Source organism: Oculina patagonica, chromosome 8 (genome assembly GCF_052425735.1).
Source record: "Oculina patagonica isolate OP01 chromosome 8, crgOcupat, whole genome shotgun sequence".
NCBI classification, from domain to species: domain Eukaryota; kingdom Metazoa; phylum Cnidaria; class Anthozoa; order Scleractinia; family Oculinidae; genus Oculina; species Oculina patagonica.
Window position 1 is genome coordinate 7,047,291 of NC_135765.1, and position 22,537 is coordinate 7,069,827.

At 38.0% G+C, this 22,537-nt stretch overlaps 2 protein-coding genes and 1 long non-coding RNA gene across 3 annotated transcripts; all 3 read left to right on the plus strand.

The window, feature by feature from the left end:
- Window positions 1-2,150: 2,150 nt before the first annotated feature.
- Window positions 2,151-22,537, plus strand: LOC144663050 (uromodulin-like). The gene is made up of 5 exons (XM_078523988.1): window positions 2,151-2,472; window positions 20,017-20,166; window positions 20,683-20,799; window positions 21,112-21,240; window positions 22,102-22,537. The coding sequence occupies exons 1-5, from the start codon at window positions 2,151-2,153 to the stop codon at window positions 22,464-22,466; spliced, it is 1,083 nt and encodes a 360-aa protein (XP_078380114.1). The 3' UTR covers window positions 22,467-22,537.
- Window positions 6,053-15,522, plus strand: LOC144663069 (uncharacterized). Its single transcript, XR_013572569.1, has 3 exons — window positions 6,053-6,489; window positions 9,130-9,238; window positions 14,879-15,522. It is a non-coding gene; the product is annotated as an uncharacterized LOC144663069 (long non-coding RNA).
- LOC144662996 (uncharacterized) lies at window positions 10,454-14,859 on the plus strand. Its single transcript, XM_078523924.1, has one exon. It carries the CDS (start codon window positions 10,512-10,514, stop codon window positions 14,007-14,009), a length of 3,498 nt encoding a protein of 1,165 aa, XP_078380050.1. The 5' UTR covers window positions 10,454-10,511; the 3' UTR covers window positions 14,010-14,859.

The window sequence follows — 22,537 nt, forward strand, 5'->3', positions numbered from 1 at the left end:
TTTTTTTTGGGAGGGATTTAGAGCGCGAAAATAGGCGCCTGTTCACCTTGGCTTAAGGGCTTTTTATATAAGCCAGCTACGTTTGACGATGCATTTTATCGCGAAAGTTGCCTTAATTATAAATATAAGCAAAAATGTTTCACCTTGACAAAATTCATCAGTTGCATTATATGTATAAAATTTCACAACACGCAGCAAAGTTTCGCGTAAAGGTTGCGCCGTGACACATTTTATGACTTATTTTTTGCAGGGTTTTTTATTTGGAAAATGGCTTCAACGCTAGAAATGTTACGTTAAAACCATTTTTGGTTTTAACGTTCTTCCAAGAAAGTTGTGTACAGTAAAAGAGTGTACAGTACTTCAATAATTGATAAAGAGAAAATAGGTCAAATAAGAATTTGTAAAACATACTGCGAGCCTATTCTCAAAAATAACATATAAAAGTACTCAGTGTTCCAATGTAAAAACCGTTCCCCCTAAAAGGGGAAATTGCGCCCCAATTCCAGTTTTTGAATGCAATGACTGCAAAAAACAACGTTAGGTTGAGAAAACAATGTTTAAGTAATGATACCACGATGATGGAAACTACATAAATCGTTAATTGATTGCAAATATTCTGATTCAAACTGCTAGGCCGGCGTGTTACACGTTCATTACTTCTGAAAACCGATAATTATACTGCGGACAAACACAATAAATGATGATGACCTGTTTAATTATAAGCGTACTTTCTTACAATTAAGATCTTGAGCATAAATAAAGTTTAACGAGTGCTTTCTTCTCGCTCAAGTACACAGATTTCAAATATGTAAATAATAAATCAGTTCAATATGCCGCCATTGCGTTAATATACTAATGAACTTGTACAAAACTATATAATGAAGTAAGTGACAACTCAGTCTACCTCAGTCTGGCGGTTTTCTGCGTCGCTCTGTTGAAAGGACATTTATCAGCTATTTGCTAAAGGCGGTCGTGGTCAGAAAACAGCTTCTTTAGTTTATCAGGCAAGTTCAATTTCTTATAATAACTTCAAGGGATAATTTTTTCCTGCTTAACAATGATCTACTGAATAAGCTAAGCATGCAAGGTTTCATCGACTACATAGCACTTGAAATTTCCACTTCTCCTTGTTGTCGTTGTTTTAAATTTTATAAATCTTGAGTGTTTTTTTTCCACATGCCAATTTTTTCATGAAAACAATTTTAAAGTCTAAGAAAAAAAACTTGACTCTACAACCATTACCGAGAAACACTTTTGGTACAAAAGAAATATTTTATCGCGTAAACCGGCCTCGAATCTCTTTCTCCCAACCTTTGTGCGCAAAGATGAATCTTCGCAGTTTCAAAAACATTTTTACTTGCGAAACGTTTTCGCCTATGTCACTGACCATATTGCAGATTACAGACGAATAGGTGATGCATTTAATAAACCGCAAGATCACATTCTGAGAAAAAAATGTAACAACAGCTGCAAAATGCCGGTCTATAAATATCATTTCTGCCGTGTAACGCCCAAAGAATAAGATCTTGAAAAAGATGGTGAGCGTATAGCGTATTCTAATTAACAATAAGACTACGAGCCCGAGTTTTCTATGAGCAAATAGTCAACGAGGCGCAGCCGAGTTGACTATCGCTCATAGAAAACGAGGGGATAGTCTAATTTTTTAGTAAAACTCTTAAGGATTGCAGTCCAAAACCTTCAATATTGTGCACTTTGAAGACAAAAATCAAGAATTTACCGCTTAAAGAGCTACTCGCGTGCGCGACTTTTTTCAATCGGCGAATAGAAAACAGTGGGAGAACCAATCAGATTCGCGGATTTTCAATAAAACACAGCTGAGTTTCTACTAAAACAAGATAGAGAACAACAAGTTTTGAGAGTTTGTTCAAGACATAGTTCATTCGAAGTTTTCAGCAAATCATGTCAACGTAATTTCGTTAGTGCAGCAGTAATACAAAACATGTTCGTTGTTAATTCGGATGGAAACCTTCACAAAGGAGAAGAAACTGTCCGAAATATACAGGTCCAGTATCGATCCAGTAACTGTTGATACGTTGCTTATCCCTGCACAATCAGGCAATAACTGACACTTAAAGTTACCCTCAACTTGCAGGAGATGCGGTTCATTTGAGATATAACAGCACCGGCAAATGGCTTGTCAACAGCTTCTCGTTATCGTCATACTGTTAGTGGTGTCTGAAATGTTCTGCAACATTTCCAGCCAGCAATGCGGAATTGACACTTACTCCATCTATCAAATGATGCTAAAGGGCCACACCATTAAGACGTTCAAAGCTCGGCCACTTTCACTCGACTGCAGAGAGGCGTGCAACTCTGACATCAGATGTCAAAGTTATAATTACGTCTTTTTCAAAGACATATGCGAGTTGAACAACAGAACTAAGGAGGCCAGACCAGAGGACTTTGTCAAGAACAGCGACAGATATTACATGACGAAGGCGCCTAACAGAGGTAATACAACTTACAGAAGTTAATAATTTTTCTTAGCGTTGTCAATGTCAGACTACGCCATTTATATTTTATGTGTGAAAATTTTTTTTCTTTTCACGCAATAAATTATTCAATTCGCCACAATAATCAAAATCTTGGTAAAAAATTACCATTTTTGCCCAAATATCATTTCAGCAACAAAGTAAGAACATTATAGCATCGAGCACCAGAACGCTGCACATTAACCGGGATATCAAACACAAGATAGAGTGTTTCATCACATTTTCAAAGTGAAACACCGATCAAGAATTTCAAATACGACGTGCAGTAGAGTATTTTTTTTTTTACATGAAACGAGGTGTTTAACTTTACTGAAACACTGTAACGAGTGTCATCTTGTAGTTGAAGCGACGGGCTTTCTACTTATTGCAAACAAGAACATTGAGAAGCTTGAGAAGCTTAAAATCGGGCGCTTTGCCTTGAAAGGCAGGGTTCAGTACAGCAGAAACCACGAAGCAGTTACTTAAGTTAAGCACTCAGTCCGACTGTGTTTGTGTAAGTCACAGGGCTTGCATGAGCTGTATTAGTGTGCATAATATAATATCTAGAACGTTGTCGAGATTGCATTATTACTTAAAGACATGATGGTTTCAATTTATAAATGTATCTCACACAATACAAATAAACGATTGAAGTAGACGAATAGACAATGTAAAGTTTTAAGACTTAGCAAAGTGCAGTGTATTGGTAATACTGTAAGGTGCGGTTTCACCTGAAGGTCGTGTGCTTTTCGGTATTTTCCAGGCATTGCACTTTGATGGGACAGTACTACAACTGTTTACCGGGGAACTACTATTGTCAAGAAAATGATCACAACTTGTTGATGAATGATTGAACATTTGTTTCATACCATTACTGTAATAGCAATTGATGAAGGCTTTTAGTCCTGAACCAAAGTATAAGGACTGGGAAATACTGAAACCCATTATCAGCCACCTTAAACGGAAATATCTTGTTGGTGTTTCAAGGAATCCAAGGAAACTTCACTCATCCCATGTATCTATGTATTGCGGTATTTTGTAATTTTTTGAGTGATTTTTGGGGATGTTTGGCAGGTGATAGTTTTTTTAAAAGAATTAGTAAAATTTAGACAACTAAGAAATATTGAAAATTTAATGTGAATTTAACATTGGAATTTGAAGTAAGAAATTGGCAGACGGACACCAAACAGCCCCGTGACATCCTGGAGTGTTTTTGCATGGGGGTCAACTGTGTGATGATGTTTCCATTTTTTTCTTCAATCCCCACTGATAAAGAACTGTTGTTGGTGTTATGTTGGTGTTATCACATGTCAAGCCTTTAACAAGGTATGAAAGAACACAAGGATTTAAATTATTCTGGTGCTCAATTTTTGCGTAACTAAAATTAATGTTAGTCAAATTCCTGATGGATTCTGTCTTAAACTGTTACGAGCTTAGTATTTCCAAATTATTGCATGTCAATGTAAGGCAAGACAAGACATGCCTTGGTTCTTATGTAATTCTCTTAAAAACACATAAGATATTGACTATAATTTTGTCTGTGCTATGGCAATTCACAGTGGGGTGGTCTTGATGTGTCTTTAACTTGTAGACTGGACTGGACTAGTAAAACGCGGACTAGTAAAACGCGGACTTGTAAAACGCCTCTAGACACTTCGAATTCCTTGGCCACAATCATCTTACGGCTCTCTTCAATACATAATGTCTCAAAAAAACAGTAACCTCAGAAAGAAGTCAGAAGCAAATAAGGTCGAAAGACCGAATTTGAACATATAACGGCAAATGTTCTAATGTCACGAACGTAGGAGTCGTGTAGGCCCGTCACCTTTATTTACCACATACTGCCCCCAAATTAAAACAGTACCCTCAGAAAGAAGTCAGAAGCAAATAAGGTCGAAAGACCGAATTTAAACATTTAACGGCAAATATTCTAATGTCACGAACGTAGGAGTCGTGTAGGCCCGTCACCTTTATTTACGATTGACTGTTGATTTCTGGACGGGCCCCGTTCTACCTCGTGCGAGCAATAAAAACGACTGCACTCAACAGACGTCAAGTAGTGGAAAGAAAGAAACATATGCACACAACTCATAGCATCAATCCCGTTGTTTTAGTAGGGGTTTGCAGAACGAACATGTGCTATACTGCAAAAACATCTCCACGCTAAAACAGACCATAGAGTGCTCAAAAAAGCTAGAAATATGCCGTCGAAGAAACACACAAGAGCTTCAAACACAAATTGTTTCGCTCGCTAAACCTTTTAGTTTTATCCGATTTACAAGCGCTTGTTTTACAAGTCCGCGCTCTACAAGTCCGTGCTTAACAAGCCCTCGTTTTACAAGTCCGCGTTTTACAAGTCCGCGTTTTACTAGTCCGCGTTTTACTAGTCCGCCTTTTACAAGTCCGCGTTTTACCTGAGTCCGCGTTTTACTAGTCCGCGTTTTACAAGTCCGCGTTTTACTAGTCCGCGTTATACTAGTCCGCGTTTTACAATTCCGCGTTTTACTAGTCCGCGTTTTACTAGTCCAGTCCAGTCCTCAAAATACAGTATGCCAAAACTCCCCGCCCTCTAAAGATAAGTCCTTGACGGTTCTTGTCGTTTTTCGGTGCCTATATATTCATCTTCGGCATCTTTCTCATCCACCTCTCGTTCTGTCCTGTGTCTGTCATCACACGAAAGAAAAGCTGATTCTCAAAAAATCTGCCACAAAAGGAAATTGACAAAAACAATATGAAAACCATATATCGAAAGTTTCTTATTCTAAAATTTTATCATACGTCTTAATTCAGAGCTACAAAGAAGTTCCTCCTTTTGAGTTATTGATACTGTTCTTACAGTACCTCTTTCTACTAGCGAAATTTTACAAAATTCCTTCGCGGCGAAAAGGTAGCGCGAATCCAGAACAGACTCCAATCGAGAGTGGGTTAATTCTAGATTACTATTAATTAACTATTACAACATTCATTTTTAGGCGGTGACGCCTATATGCCAGGGCACGATGGAGGGTTCGTTCGTGTGAGAACTAAGGATGGGCCGATACTCGATACCAAATATTCGATACATCGATATTTTGACAAATTTGAAAAGTATCGATACTTTCGAAAAATATCGCACTTTCGATACGTTTTCGATACTGAACACGTGACCTGAGCCTGCGGTCTTCTGGTCAGCACCTGAGGTTTAAAAATGCACTTTTGCGCAAACAAATATTGATTTTCTTGTCAATATTTGCATTTTTCTATTGCCTTGACTTGATCTAGTCCACAGCAGGAGCCCATTACTAGTAATGGGCTCCTGTCCACAGTGAAACAAAAAGACCAAAAATCAACATTCCTGGCTAATATTTATAATGCCAGGACTGTCCTTTGTATGGTCAAACAATTCACGTGACATACCAATGACGTCAATACGAAAGTGACGTCATAATATCGATATCGAGAAAAAAGGCAAATATCGTATCGATATCGTATCGTTTTGAAAAACCTGTATCGGCCCATCCTTAGTGAGAACAGAGAGAGGAGAGAGGATTGGTAACAAAGTACATGCGACAGGTCACGTGAGGTATTTGTATTTGCCTGTCCGCCATCTTGGTCGCGCGATTGTGAACTTGTGAGTATTTTCTTGTAGCGAGAAGCCTTGACTTCAAGATTTGTAGCTGTTATATTTTTGCGCTCACCTACAAACACATAAAGAACTCGTAGTGCACACATACAGCTAAATCGACATGCACACGAGATAGGTCGAGGGTCTACATTAAATTGTGGTTTACGCATCGAGCTCTACGCTACGTGTCGGTGAGCTGTTTTGGTCAGACCCTGTCCTGTCATAACTGAAGTTGAACTGAATATAACCATTGAAAGCAATATAAACACTGTCAGACTTGAAATATTTGCCATCTTAACTACTGGCGGCATTGTGATTTGAGCTTAACTGAAGACGTGATCAGTACAGAAGAAGTTTACTATCAAAACTGCTGAGATTGCAAAAGATAGAAAGGTGAGCTAAGTTTTATTTGCTTGAACGTGTATTAACTACCGTAGATTATGGTGTCTTTAATGCAATATAGAGCAGCAGTGGGGTTACATGACGTTCATTTGACGGCCAAAGAATACTCGGATCGTATGAAAGGGAAATTCTCGTCTATGCTGTTGTTTATGTTTTACCTGGAAGCGATATATCTGCCAACATTAAAAAGAGTAATCCGTTCATGGCAAATGGCTTATTACGCTAGGCTTTGGTTTACACAAATGTGTCTTTATCGTTTCTATATTCCCTTGTTGATTCGACTTGCCAATGATGTTGAGATGAATCCTGGCCCTTTTTACGTTGTGAATTCGTCAAAAACTGTCACGGCTGACTATAATCAAGGTGATGTTGCACTGTTTGGAAGAAATGATGGCAACCAATGCGTAGCGATGTGCCTAACTGCAGTTGTTTACAATTGTAAAAATAATGCATCGTGGTCAAGAGATCAGCTAAATGAAGTTTTGATTCAAGGCAATGTGCTTTATTCTCATATTAGCAAGTCAGTAGGGAAAGACAGATTGTTGTATCTGAGATTCCATCTGCATTGTCCATAAATGACGAAAACTTTTTCATTAATTTTAGCAGTAGTTTTGCTGGCGATTTACACATGTCTGATGTAAGAGACTGTTTTTTCCCATTGCAACATGTACTAAATATGTTAATAAAAGACTATGATGCCTTTCTGTTGACTGTTGAAATCAATACGGTTGCTATTATTATTGACAACAAAGGTAATTATAGAATTTTTGATTCTCATTCACGAGATATCCATGGTAACATTGCTGCAAATGGAACAGCAGTACTGTTGGAATTTACTAGTGTACAGGAAATGGTGCAGTATCTGCAAAACTTCTACAGAGAAAAGAATGTAGTGCCATTTGAAGTGTTGGGTATGAAAGTTGAAAATTTATCAGTTAATCAAAACTGCAGGTACACAAGTTCTAGTGCTCTAAGTGTACCATTTTCTACAACAGATAACACTGTAGGGTGCCAGGGATCATGCAGTCAAAGTCAATGTCACAATTTTGAATCAGACATAAGAAAAGAAAATGTAGTTAACAATAGCAGAAAGAGAAAACAAGCACAATCAGAAGAACACAAAGAAAGCTTGCTGATGTTTAGAGAAAAGAAAACTGCAAGGAAAGAAGCTGAAACATGTGGTGAAAGGAACAATATGTCACAAATGTATAGAGAACAGTATGATAGAAAAAAAGCAATTGAAACCAAAGAGCAGAGAGAAAATAGGTTAAGAAAGCCCAAGGAACAAAGAATTAAAACAAAGAAAATTGAGAGCAAAGAACAAAGAGAGGATAAATTAAAGAAGCATCGAGAACTAATGAGAAAAAGACGAGAAACTGAAACCGAACAGCAGAGAGAAAATAGGTTGAAAGAGAGAAGAGAACGATATAGGAAAAGCAAGGAAACTGAAACCAAACAGCAGAGAGAAAATAGGTTGCAAGAGAGAAGAGAACGATATAGGAAAAGCAAGGAAACTGAAACCAAAGAGCAACGAGAAAAAAGATTAAAGAAAAAAAGGGAATTAAAACAAAGAGTAAAGGAAACTGAAACTAAACAACAAAAAGAGGAGAGGTCGATTAAAAGAAGAGAAGCCTACAAAGCCAAAAAGGGTTGTGATAATGACAAAACACAAAAATCTTGTGATGATTTGATTGTTATTTTTCGTGAACTGGTTGCTTCAGGGCCAACGTTTGTTTGCACATGTTGTGAGCAGTTATGGTACAAACATAGTCTTGTCAGAACTGATACTGTACTAAAACTTGATAACGAAGCTGTATTAAGATGCATAAGAAAAGATGAACAGTGTTGTACAGCTCAATGGGTTTGTCATACATGTTATAATCACCTGAAGCAGAATAAAGTGCCTCCATGTGCAGTCCAGAATAAAATGAGTTTTCCACATAAACCTGACCATTTAGACTTAACAGAACTAGAGTGGAGGCTAGTATCACCACGATTGATCTTTCAAAAGATACACGAAGCAGCTAGGGGAAAGCAATATAAAATTTATGGCAACATAGTGAATGTTCCTGCTGATGTTGTTAATACCGTGAATATCTTACCAAGACTATCAACTGAAACAGACACTATCAAAGTGCAGCTTAAGAGAAAATTAAAATACAAGAACTATGTCCTGTCTCAAAACATAAGACCATCCAAAGTTTTTGAAGCAGCTAAGTGGTTGACTGAAAATGGTGCACTTTACAAGAAAGAAAGTATCAAACTGAACCCAGATTGGAATGGTTTGTTAGCAGGGTTTAATGAAAATGACAAGTCAAATGATAGTGCTTGCAGCAGTTCAAGCAACCTTACAGAAAACAATACACCTATAGCTTCAACTAAGTCACTGAATACCACTGTGCAATCTTTTTCAGAACACAGTAGATTGCTTTCATTTCAATTTGGTAAAGTTTTTATTTGCCTTGACTGTGAACAAGTTTTAATAGACTCAATGAATTTAGAAAATCATCTTTTGTATGATCATGGAGTAGAAACTGATACTGAGTGTTGTGAGGAGAGTAACTATATTCCATTTTTTCATCAAAATGACTGTAATAGTAATGAAGTGGTTTTCTTTTGTTCTTTGTGTAGTGCCTGGGAAAAAGAGCAATCACTTTTTAGTGAACACATGGCCATTGTACATGATCTACCACCAATGGAAGATGATGTATCCTCTCAATTCAGTGAAGCAACAGCTAATGTAAGTACTTCCGTTGTGGTCAAACTGTTCAGATATAAAATGCTTGATCCCAAAAATGTTGTTCTTGTAGAAACATGTTTGAAAGGGTATGGATTAGCAAACACTATTTCTCTTAAAGCATTAGTAGGTATACCAGTAACTTTGAATGTATCAAGGTGCTTATCTAGTTCAACAGATGTGCATTTATCTAGTAGAGATCTTTGTAAGGATTCCTGTCCAACTGAAATGGAGGTAAATGACCCTTGGAATGAAGTGGATGAAATTGAAATGTGTGCTGGTACTTTGGACACAATGTTAACATGCCCGGACTTTGTAGAAGATTGTGAACGTGAAAAGGTTTTGAACTTTGCACCAGGTGAAAGCAATCATCCAATTAGTATTTTCAAAGACCAATATTGCGAAGAGCTAGCATATTCTGGTATATTCTGTGGTCATGCAAGAGCAGATAATAAGGAAAGAAATGTACCTGTGTATTATAGTGACATTTGCAAATCAGAGTTAAGACGTTCTGATCGTAGAGTTGCTCAGTGTATGGAAAATATTTTCTTTAAACTGAAAAAGCTGCAAATGAAAATAATTTTAGGCAAGTGCCAGATTGCATTGCGAAAGCATAAAACAAATGGAAAGAGACTAACAGCAGGCGAGTTAAAAAAAGAAGGTGCTTTAGACAAATTAGTTCATTTGAATGAAGGGTACCGATTTCTAAGAGCTCTTCGTGGTTCCCCGCCATACTTTGAGAAGTCTAAGAGAGATCTATTTGCCATGATAAGGCAACTTGGATCTGCAACACTTTTTTGTAGCTTTTCTGCAGCTGAAACAAAGTGGAATCATCTGTTAAGAATGTTAGGTGAATTAATTGATCACCAAGTATACAGTGATGATGAATTAAATGCCTTGTCATGGGAGGAAAAGTCAAGGTTAATTCAAAGTGATCCCGTCACATGTGCAAGGCATTTTGATTTCCAAGTTCAGCAACTAATTGTAAAATTTTTGCAAAGTGATTGTGCACCACTGGGGAAAATAGCAGATTGGTTTTATCGAGTTGAATTTCAACAACGTGGCTCGCCACACATTCATATGCTTTTATGGGTTGAAGGTGCACCAAAGTTTGGTGAAGATTCAGACGAAAAAGTTTGTGAATTTGTTGATAAAATCATTTCTTGTTCAAAACCTGCAAGTGGCTGTGAACTAGATGAATTAGTTTCTCCTCAAGAACATAAACATTCATTTACCTGTAAAAAGAAGTTTCAAAAACAATTTTCCTCAGCCTCCAATGAAAAGCACTCAAATATTGTATCCTTTAAGTGACATTGAGAATACAAGTCTTTTGAATCAACACAAGGCTACTTGGAAAGAAATCAATGAAAAACTTAATACTATGAGGGAAGGAGAGAATATTTCATTTGAAAAACTTCTTAATGAACTTGGGGTCGCTGAAGAAGAATATATTCTGGCTATTCGATCTTCCCTAAGGAGGGCAACAATTTTTTTGAAACGAAAGCCAAACGAACTTCGAATCAATAATTATAACAAGCACTGCTTGCTTGCATGGAGAGCAAACATGGATGTCCAATTTATCCTAGATATCTACTCTTGTGCAACATATGTTGTTTCTTACGTGTCAAAGGCACAGAGAGGTATGAGTGAACTTTTGAGAAAAGCATGTGAGGAAGCTCGAGAAGGAAATTTGAGTATTAAACAGCAAGTGCGTGACATAGGTAACAAATTCTTAAACAATGTTGAAATAAGTGCACAAGAGGCGGTATATATTGTACTTCAGTTACCAATGCGACGCTCCTCTCGTGAAGTGGTGTTTATCAATACAGCTTTACCGGATGAAAGAGTGTGTCTTTTGAAATCGATGGATGACATACAGCAGCTAGAAGATGAGTCTGAAGATATTGAATCAGGTGGCTTGATAAAAAGGTATACTAAAAGGCCATCTTGTCTAGAGAATGTGACATTAGCTGATTGGGCCGCTTGGTATGACAATAGGAATTCAAACCTTAAAAATCTACAAAAATCCAAAAGTACTGATGTCGATGGTTTGCCATTAGAAATATTTGATGATGATAACAATGAAGATGATGTTGGTAAAGACAATACTGATACATGTAGCAATGAGCTGACATCAAAGAAAGGCAAAAAAGAAACTCAGAAGCGGTCAAAAGCTAGGGTAATAAGAAGTGTCTGGTTTAATAGAGAAAGTCATCCTGAAAAGCACTATCGTGAGCTGCTAATGTTATTTACTGCTTGGAGAGATGAAAATACTGATTTGCTAGGAGACTGTGAGAATTACATGGAGAGGTGTCAGATATTGAAAGAACAGATAAATGACCAAATGGCTCAGTATGCACCATGTAGTGAACAACTAGAGCAAGCATTAGATGATGTACAAACAATAGAAAGCACTGATGATATGTGGGATTGTGTAGCTCCAAACACACAACATGTAGAACTGAGTCACCTTGCAGAAAATGAATGTCAACATGTATGCAACACAGAAGAAGTAAGGAACTATGATCTTTCTGGAGATCTGGGAATTCCTGCTAGTACTACTAGTAATTATGAACATAATATCTCATTTGATGAATTGCCAGATGAAGAGTATAGGGAAGCTGTTCGTTCTCTAAATGTTGAGCAGTTAAATTTTTTCTACCATGTTTTACACCTTGTGAAGACAACCAGTGAACCCTTCTATTTGTTTCTTTCTGGTGGCGCTGGAGTTGGAAAATCTCACTTGACTAAAGTACTGTTTCAAGCAGTTTACAAATATTTAAACACAAGAGCTGGTGTTGATTTTCATCAAATTACGGCTATTCTAGTTGCTCCGACTGGTAAAGCTGCCTATAATATTCAAGGGAGTACAATCCATACAGCATTAGCAGTGCCAGCAAACCAGTCCTTAAAGATTTATAAGAAGCTTGATGCCAGTCGTTTGAATTCCTTGAGATGTAAATTTGCTGGTTTGAAGATAATTTTCATTGATGAAGTATCAATGGTAGGAAATTCCATGTTTAATATTCAAATTAACAAAAGACTCCAAGATATCATAGGTACAGATAATGATTTTGGAGGAGTGAGTATTATAGCAGTTGGAGATTTGTTTCAACTTCAACCAGTATTTGATGGCTATGTTTTTGAAGATTTGGAGAATGATTATGCTCCTTTAGCAGCTAATCTGTGGCAGAAACATTTTCAGATGTTTGAATTACATGAAATTATGCGTCAAAGAGAGAGCCGCGAGTTTGCAGAAATTCTTAACCGGCTGCGTGAGGGTATTCACACTGAGAATGACTTGAATATACTGAGAGCAAGAATCGTGGAAGATCCTGATCAGAACTATCTCAGACATGCTCCACACCTATTCATTCAAAATGACAGGGTTGATGAGTTTAACAAGTCAGTTTATAATTCTGCAGCTGGCAGAAAATTTATTGTCAAGGCAGTTGATAGTGTCATTGGTGCTCAGTCTGAGGAATTAAAGGCACGGCTATTGAAACAGGTTCCAGATGATCCACGAAAAACTATGCAATTAGCAGCTTGTCTTGCAATTGCAGAAAATGAAAGGATTGAGGTCTGTCAAAACATCAGATTGGATGATGGTCTTACGAATGGTAGTGCAGGTTTAGTGAGATTTATTAGTCTGCTAAATTCTGATTGTCCTGATGAAATTGTTTGGGTTGAATTTGATCATGCTAAAGTTGGAGAGAAAACTCGGAATGAAAATAGAAGCCTTTACAGTGATTATATCCAGCAGAGTTGGACACCAATAAAACCTGTTTGTGTAACATTTTTTGTAGGAAGAGGTAAAGCTGCTCAGATCGTTCGAAAACAATTTCCTTTACGGCAATCTGCAGGAAAAACTATTCACCGTTCTCAGGGTGACACTGAAACCAAGGTTGTAGTTGATCTTACTTCAAGAAGAGCTATTCCTCACATTCATTATGTTGCATTAAGCAGAGTTACTACCATTGATGGATTGCATATAAAGAATCTCAATGAAAAAAAGATAACTGTGAGTAACAAAGTTAAGAATGAAATGCAGAGATTGCGAACAGCAGCTTATCTTCAGCCGTCTATAATATCCCTTGCAGACATTGCTGAGAATTTTGTCAAGATAGTCTTTCTTAATGCACGCTCTCTTCACAAGCACATATCAGATGTGAAAAATGATTTCAATGTTAAGGCAGCAGATATAAATATCTTTGTTGAAACTAGATTGTGGGTGTTTGACCAAAATGACAAATTTGAAATTAATGACTTCTCCTTGTTTAGAAACGATGCATTGTTTGATAGGCAGTTGCATACACAAAGACCATTCTATGGAACTGCAGTTTATACCAGAGCTCAGTGTTATGATGAATATCCTAAATGTCAAAATATGCATGGAGTTGAAATAACAATTATTAAAGTTGAATGTCTGCCAGATGTTGTTATTGCTGGCATTTATAGATCACCAAAAGTGCCAATGAGACATTTGCTTCAAGCATTGAGAGAACTTCATTCCATTATGTCAACAGAACGTTTTCATATAATACTTGGTGATTTTAACATTGATTTTAATGATGGTGTACAAAACAGCAGTATACATAATCAAATGATTGTAACATATGGATATAAACAACTTATTTCAAGCTTTACCACTGATAACAGAACTACAATTGATCACATTTATACAAATCTAAATGAATCAAGAGTCCAAACTGGTGTTCTCGAGACATACTTTAGTGACCATAAAGCTGTGTGGATAGCAACCAAAAAAGAGTAGAAACATGTACATTTTTGTAGGCTATAATGACTAGTAAATGATTAACCTTTTATGCCCCATCATCCACATACAAATTCTACTGACTGATCTCCATACATTTTCTTATAGCAATTGTTTGGAGAATTTGTTAAAAGTTCAAAGCAATTTCCCTTTGGTGACCATTTTATTACAGTGTAATTCTCCTAACCTCTTCTCTTAATTTAGTATTGACATTGTGAGGAGAAATTTGTAATGATCACTATTAGGTCTTAAGGAAGCATAAATTACATGTAAAGTATGTGTTTCAAAAAGAAAGAAAATTTAAATGAATTTAGTATCTACAGTGTACTTGTGTTACATTTTAAAGTGTTGTAGTTCATCAGCCTTGGTGTCTAAATAAATTTGTGTAACGGCTCCTTTGAGTCCCCTGTGACCATTTGGGTCACAAACCCCTCCTTGTGACCCTTTGGGTCACAAACCCACCATATTGCAACTGTACTTATTAGGTAAGTATACGAACAGTACACATGTCCATGTAATTACACATGTATGTTAATAATGATCGATGTGACATCTAACAGGGATGTTGCTAAGAAAACACTAAGCCGGCTCATCAACAAGCCAGTTGGCTTTTATGGCCTTCGTAGCACTAAAAGTTTATCTAAGTCTTGGTTTTCATGTGAAATTTCAGCTGTATTTACCATAAGTAGTCTTTTAACCGTTGAAATTGGCTGGCAGCCGGCATCTACATGTACACATAGTCGTGATATGTAAGTTACCGGTATAAATACATGTATGTTACCTCATAATATTGCACATGCATTGTATTAGTTATTGTTAAAAAATTATTAATATTTTTAATTATTTTTTTTCTTTTATTTTGTTTACAGAACAGAAATGTAAAACAACAAGAAAATGCACAAGATACAGTCTTCAGAGAATCCACTGATTGCCATGTTATGTCCAACACTTTCAATCTACATTATTATCTACAGATATTGAAACAACACACAGCAACAACCATGTAGCGGTAACATTCAAGTTGAAAAGAAACTGTGTTAAACATCTCCGGATTCACCAATGAAAAGACCCTTCAATCGGAGGTCTTCACTGGCTCACCACTGTATCAACTTTACTTCCTGGAGTCCACTTGTACTGTATGTGTGTATCACCTCCAAATGATAACATATCTTATCTTAGCAACCTTACTTGCTGGACTTCTATTGTAGTGTAGAATTACCTCTAAAATGTAGTAACAATGTTTTGGACTTATTGGTCTTATCCTGCATCACAGATTGTATAGTCAGTGAAGACAAATATCAGCTGCATTTAAACAAGAGTTAATCAAGATGCATTATTTCAAGACAGTATTTTTCTGCCAAAGTTGTAACAGCTTCCTGGCTTTCTAGTACAGTTGCATACTATGTTGCATTCCATGTAATAAAGTGACAATGAAAGACATTTAGTTAGCATGGTTCAAGTTTAAATGTCAATTTTGTGATCAAAGTAGCTCAATATTTGCGTTTTTTTTAAATTGGTTAGAAACTAACCTTACCTTGGAATGCGCAACTTAATAAAGAATACCATCCAAAGGAAATTATTGTAAAATTTTATTTACTTGACAAACTCCTTTCCCCCTTTTATAGCAAATGAGTCAGTCTCTAAACTATCAACTTTAATCAACAATGTCTATTTCAGTGTTTAATTACTTGGATATCTTTTGCCTTTTTGGCTCACATTTTCACTCACAACAATAGACCTTTTTAGCTTTGTGTGTAAATTGCCCATTACAAATCACACGATGCTCCCTAGAAAATTTCCTTTTAACTATCTGAATATCATGAAGTAATTCTCAAGGGTAACATCACATAGTCAGAAATGGGACAACAAACAAACAAAGCCCAAAAGGTCTATTCCCAGTCTGTCTGGGCTTCAAACACACTGACTTGCTATACTGAAACGTCACCGCCTTTGCATGCATTGCGTGCCGGTTATTAAAATAGTTTCCCAAGCCGACTAAGCTAACTAAACGTCGAGTGTATCTTTCAGTAAACAAAACATGCCGTTGTGACGCCGGAAATCCAGCTCACGCATACTATACCCCGTGACTCACGCAAACCTCCGACTTACGTGCTACTACAGTCATTCCTTTCTAAACATTTTTTTTTTGACCACCACCGTACCTTTCTACCCAAAAAACTCATGAAACCGCCCGGTTTTAACCTGTTTTAACCTTTCAAAAATTAGAGCGTTCGAAACTAAATAAGATCCGTAATCACAAACAACATACAGCCGTTTACCAGCACTCTTTAAAACTCCTGAAACCCTTCAAAATCAGGCAAAATAAATCTTTGAAATAACCTTTATCAAAGTTTCTAATTTTTTATTCAGTTCTATAAAATGCCTTTCATACACTACTGTCAAACAAAAATTTCAATTTCCTCAAAGTTTCAAGACAAAAGAATAACAAATATTTCGTGCACAATGTAATTTGATTAAGCCAATATTATCACGTCTAAAAATACTTCAAGCAATTCAGTGAAAACCCGTTTTTTTTTTTCGTATCAACGAAAACCACTTTCGAATAATCAATACATGAAAATAACAATAAGATCAAAAGGAAGAAAGGAACCTTTCTAATTATTTGAAGACTTTCAAAGCCGTGATATTATGCATCCAATCCGCGATAAAATTTAATTACAACAAAATCCAAGTTCTCATTTTGAATTCCATTTTTTTCAGTTGATACCTTTATCCAACTTGTGAAAAATTCCATTCAAGTTCCTATTAATACTGTACATTCCCAATGTTTTGCTCAGGTCTTCAGAAGCGTCTTACTAACCAAATCTAAAATAATTCCAAAACATGCTGTACAAACATTCTACTCTTTGTGACAAACGACTTGACGACCAATTGTTCAGAAATGAAAATCGACACAGTTCTTGCTAAATAAAAAAAAAAGTTTTACGGCGGAGTCAGGCTCAAAAAATATACCGCAAGATCACACCCCCATTCATAGTCAGAAACCAGCAAACCATCTAGTTTGCTAAAAAAAAAAAACACTGCGTGACATCAATGACGTTACCTTTTTCATTTACAAAAATAACTTTAACTTGTCAAAGTAAGTGCAATTTCACAATGGTGAATATCAGTACAGTATGGGGCCCAGTTCTCGGCCACTTTGTGTTTAACGCGTTTTTTCACACTCCAGTTGAATCAAAAGAAAACGGTATTTCCTTCAAACGATAGACTGATTCATGTGCTTTAAGTATCTTGAGTTTGATCGTTCAATTCGATATAGAAAGCTCACACGTCGAGTTTACGCGGAGGTAGGTGAATTTGCATTCCCCAAAAAGTTGTTTGTTTACGGCTCCAAATTCATGGATGTAGTTAAATTCGTATTTTATCCAAAAGCCCCCACCATACGAGCTAATTTTTGGCATGTGAAACGTAGAATAATTCAGCTTTCTGCTTTAGTTAACTTTTCGTTGAACCGTTGTATTTTTTGGTCTTAATTTACTTCGAAATTTTTTCTTGCGACGTTTGCGTATTTGCCAGTTCTCGGCCACCCTGCTCGCTATCACAGCTTAGCGCTTGGTTTTTAATATAATTTCATCTGCTGCTGCCAGAATGAAAGAAATAAATGTTTTAAAAATAAAGTTCAATCTTATCTCTAAGTTTTGAGCTGACTCTTGTCTTGTCTATTATTTCTACAACACCTAAATCTTTCAAGACCTTTTCACTGCAAAATAAACCATCTAAATGCACGGGTCACACAATGCGGTTTTGCCAGAACCTGCACATAGGCAACTAGGCGCGTTAAAATCCTTCTTTTCTAAAGTAAAACAAAGCATCATAAAAATAATTTGGGATCGATATAGTATAAATAGGTTTACAGAGTGATTTTATGACTGTGAAAATTAATTGAGCATTTTTTACAGATAATTACGGACAAGCTTTTTAGTGGCCGAGAACTGGGCCAAGGTTGCCGAGAACTGGGCCCACAAATGGAGCTTTTATTTTTATTATTGCTCGGGCAAATTAATTTTTGACCGGTCGATAGCTTTACACCAAAAAGCTGAATAATGTAGCTAGCTCTGGGAGAAATTTCAAGTTCCTGCAGTTCTTCTGAGGTAAGAAATACAAGTCAAAAGTGGCCGAGAACTGGGCCAAGGTGGCCGAGAACTGGGCCCACAAATGGAGCTTTTATTTTTATTATTGCTCGGGCAAATTAATTTTTGACCGGTCGATAGCTTTACAACAAAAAGCTGAATAATGTAGCTAGCTCTGGGAGAAATTTCAAGTTCCTGCGGTTCTTCTGAGGTAAGAAATACAAGTTTACGTCAAAAAGGGCCGAGAACTGGGCCAAGGTGGCCGAGAACTGGGCCCACAAATGGAGCTTTTATTTTTATTATTGCTCGGGCAAATTAATTTTTGACCGGTCGATAGCTTTACACCAAAAAGCTGAATAATGTAGCTAGCTCTGGGAGAAATTTTAAGTTCCTGCGATTCTTCTGAGGTAAGAAATACAAGTTTACGTCAAAAGTGGCCGAGAACTGGGCCCCATACTGTACTTTGCCCCGTAAGCTTTTTTCTCTGTCCTTCCGCCGAAGCAAAAAAACACAACCTGATTACACATTAACCCAAAAGTCGATTAAGTGTGCCTGCAACGATTTCCTGTCAAAACAAAAATGAAAACCATTGCGGTATGCGTCACCCGTAGCGGTTTTGTAGCAACCCCGAGCTATCCCCGTCTTTTTGGCCGCGCCAGGAGACTACGCTCTAGGACGACCAAAGGGTAACCCTTAAATCGGCCACGCCCGATTAAAAAATTTCCCTTCGCCTTAATAGAACAAAAACACCGGGGAGGGGCTCCATCCACCCCCCCCCCTTGTACGATGGTGGGGGTATGAGTTTGCTTGTACGTCCGAGGGTTAAAAAGTGCGGAAATATTGTTTTCTGTAACATTTGAGATCATGTTGAGTTAGGCTGTCTCAAAACGCTTTATCTCCAAAACAAAGCACTCTTCTGACACAAAAATGTCCCCAGGAATTAGTGACACTGGTGTCTAGAATATACTAAAAGAACAGCTTTGAAGGTTCAATGCAGGGGGGGGGGGGGGGGGGGGGGGGGGGGGGGGGGGGGAAGAAACGAGGTCTGGGACCGAGTAGCGATGCTCTCACAACTTGCAAAGCGATCAATTCACGATGTAGTCAGCGGTTTTTGGACGATGATGCAACAGGCAATCTTTTCCCGCGAAATGGAAGCTGCTGTCGTGGAATCACTTATTATAAAGGGGTTCAATTCTCTTAACTAAAAATCTAAAAGCAGCGTGTTTAAATCCAAAAATTTCGTCATCGTCGTGTAGTTTTAAGAACGCAGAATTTTGTGATGCCGTGCTACTTTTCAGTGCTGAAATGCAAATGTTTGACATGTTTGTACCACGATTTTCAACTGGCCCACATGGGGATTGTAAATGAAGTAAAACAAAGAAAGACCAAGTCAACAAACAACCTCAAACAATAGAGCAAGAACAATAGCTCCGACCAGCGCGGGAATATTCGATCGACACGTTTTCATTACCATTCCCGTGATGGTTTTATTTCATAACAAACACCACATATTGACACCAAGAACCTTTCCGGAGAAATTTTCGCTGCTTTAAAGACAAAACTTAGAAATTCTTTTTTATTACTACATATATAAAAAAATCGAACTCTCTCACTGGTCCCATGTTGTTTTTGTTTTGGCAAGTTCACAAAGAAAGGAGCTGCTCATGCGCCTTAGAGACATCCGCTGACTACCGCCCCGATGATTGCTTTGCAAGTTGTGAGAGCATCGCTCAGATTTCATATAAGAGAATGTATGGGAAGTTGCTTCCCCCCCCCCCCCCCCGTCACGTGAAAACGCTCTATAACAATCGAAGTTTGTTAAAGGGAAAAAAAGATCGTAAAATTAGAAATCAATACTGAATAAAATCAGGTATCAAAACTACTACACAAGAGGTATTGCGTTTTTTTTATTTCAGTGCCTCTCGGTTCCATTCCCGAGCTGCCTGGTGACTCGTGTGAAGAGATCAAGTCAAGTGAAGGACGACAAGCGGTCAGCGGTCCTTACTGGTTGGATTCTATGAGATCAGGAGACCCCATACTAGCTCGCTGTGATATGGAAAAAGGGGGTGAGTTACAAGACATTTTCCAACCATCTTACTAACAAACTAACTAAACTAACTGGTACCTACCTAACTAACTAACTGACGGACTAACTAACTAACTAACTAACTAACTAACTAACTGACTGACTGACTGACTGACTGACTGACTGACTGACTGACTGACTGACTGACTGACTGACTGACTAACTAACTAACTAACTAACTAACTGACTGACAGACAGACAGACAGACAGACTGACTGACTGACTGACTGACTGACTGACTGACTGACTGACTGACTAACAAACTGACTGACTAACTAACTAACTAACTAACTGACTGACTGACAGACAGACAGACAGACTGACTGACTGACTGACTGACTGACTGACTGACTGACTGACTGACTAGCTAACTACCTACCTAACTAACTAACTAACTAACTAACTAACTAACTAACTAACTAACTAACTAACTAACTAGGCAGAAAACAAAAAACAACGTATTGATTTCGGTCGTTTTCAACTGTTTTTGGTGTAGCTGTCGACTACTGCTTCAAACATCAATGCAAAAACAATGCAACCTGCATTAACAGTCACGTGGATTACAAGTGCGCGTGCAATTCATCAGGATGGACTGGAAACTACTGCGAGAAAGGTAAGAAGCCACTGCTAAAGGACTAATATGGGCAAATATTCTTACAACCTTTCGCGTAACACGTGCATTTGTGTCGTGTATGTTAAGCAAAATATTAATATTACATCTCAGCGTTAGTGCGCTGGACTCTGGACCGAGAGGTCCGGGTTCAAGCCCTGGCCTTAGGCAAGACAATTTTCTCTCGTTGTGCCTTTTTTCACCAAGGTATATAAATGGGTACCTGTGAACGACTCCTAGTCGCTTTCTGCTACTGAAACACATTGTCCTGACGCAGTTCTACTTCCGGGGATTACATCTTGCTCTTGTTTTTAGACATTGATGAATGCACGGAAGGCTCTCACGGTTGCCATAGTGACGCAACTTGCCAGAATACTGCGGGCTCGTTCAAATGTACTTGCAAGGCAGGATTCCTTGGAGACGGAGTAAATTGCGAGCCGAAAGGTAAATATAAGAGTACAAAGAGGGGCGCGCGGGTACGAGGCAGACACGGATCTCTTTTTGAGTCCATTAACCTTAGATGTTTCTCTCGCTTGTGGTAAATTAAGAACGTTCGCGCTAATTGTAAATACGCATCCTTACTGCTTATGTAATTTATGTAGCAACGTTATGCATCGAGCGCGCCAGCAACTTTTTGCCATACAAATCCTTATCTTAACTTCCAAACGTTAACTTTCAAACCACTATAAAATATCACGCTTGCACCGGCAATTTTATTAACTTTATTATGCTCTTTTCATTTCTGGCAACGATTTTGTACTACTACCTACTTTTTATGATTGAGGTCACATGAAGTGGTCACATGACCGCGTGATGCTTAACAAAAATCTCAGAGCAGGTTATATTTCAGACGAATGACCCTAAACGGTCGAGTGGCTGTTTCTTTATGCTTCTGTATAGGAAATTTATCAAACTTAGATAGACGGATATTAAAATACTCTGGCTTGTTTGGCGCGGTGGCCTAATGGTTAGCGCGCTGGACTCCGGATCGAGCGGTCCGGGTTTGAGCCCTGACTGAGGTCATTGTGTTGTGTTCTTGGGCAAGACACTTAACTTTTATAGTGCCTCTCTCCACCCTGGTGTTTAAATGGGTACCGGCGAACTAATGCTGAAGGTAACTCTGAGATGGACTAGCATTCCATCCAGCGGGGAGTAAAAATACTCCTTGTCACTTTATGCTACAGAAACCGGGATAAGCTCCGGCCTTTATGAGCCACTTGGCTCGACGCAAACTTTACCTTTTAAGATTGGTGGATATAAAATAATCAGGCTCATGTATCAGGCTACCTTTTTTTGTTTAATCAGAATGTAAAGTCTATGGAACTCTGACCAGTAGGACAAGAAAAACCACCTACAAGTCAAGCAATTTTCATTCATGCGACGACTCCCTCGGACCTGGTTGGTTTCGTTTCCAAGGAGCAGCAGGCACAAAGATGCCTACATCGTGTGTTGTCCATGAAAGATGCGGCACGAAACGACCTGGTTGGTTGAAAGGTGGTCACCCGTCTGTGGCAGATGGCAGAGTGACTAGGAAGGTCTGCTTTCGTAGCTTAAGCAAATGCTGTGAATTCTTCCTTTACATTCAAGTGAGGAACTGCGGTTCGTACTATGTTTACCGCCTTAATGGAATTGCGAACGTATGTCCTGAAGCCTACTGTGGAACCGACTGACTCACTGTAATAGAGCGGTATTCAATTGAGTGTCGAGAAACCAAGACAAGCCCCTCCCAAGGAGAGTCTAT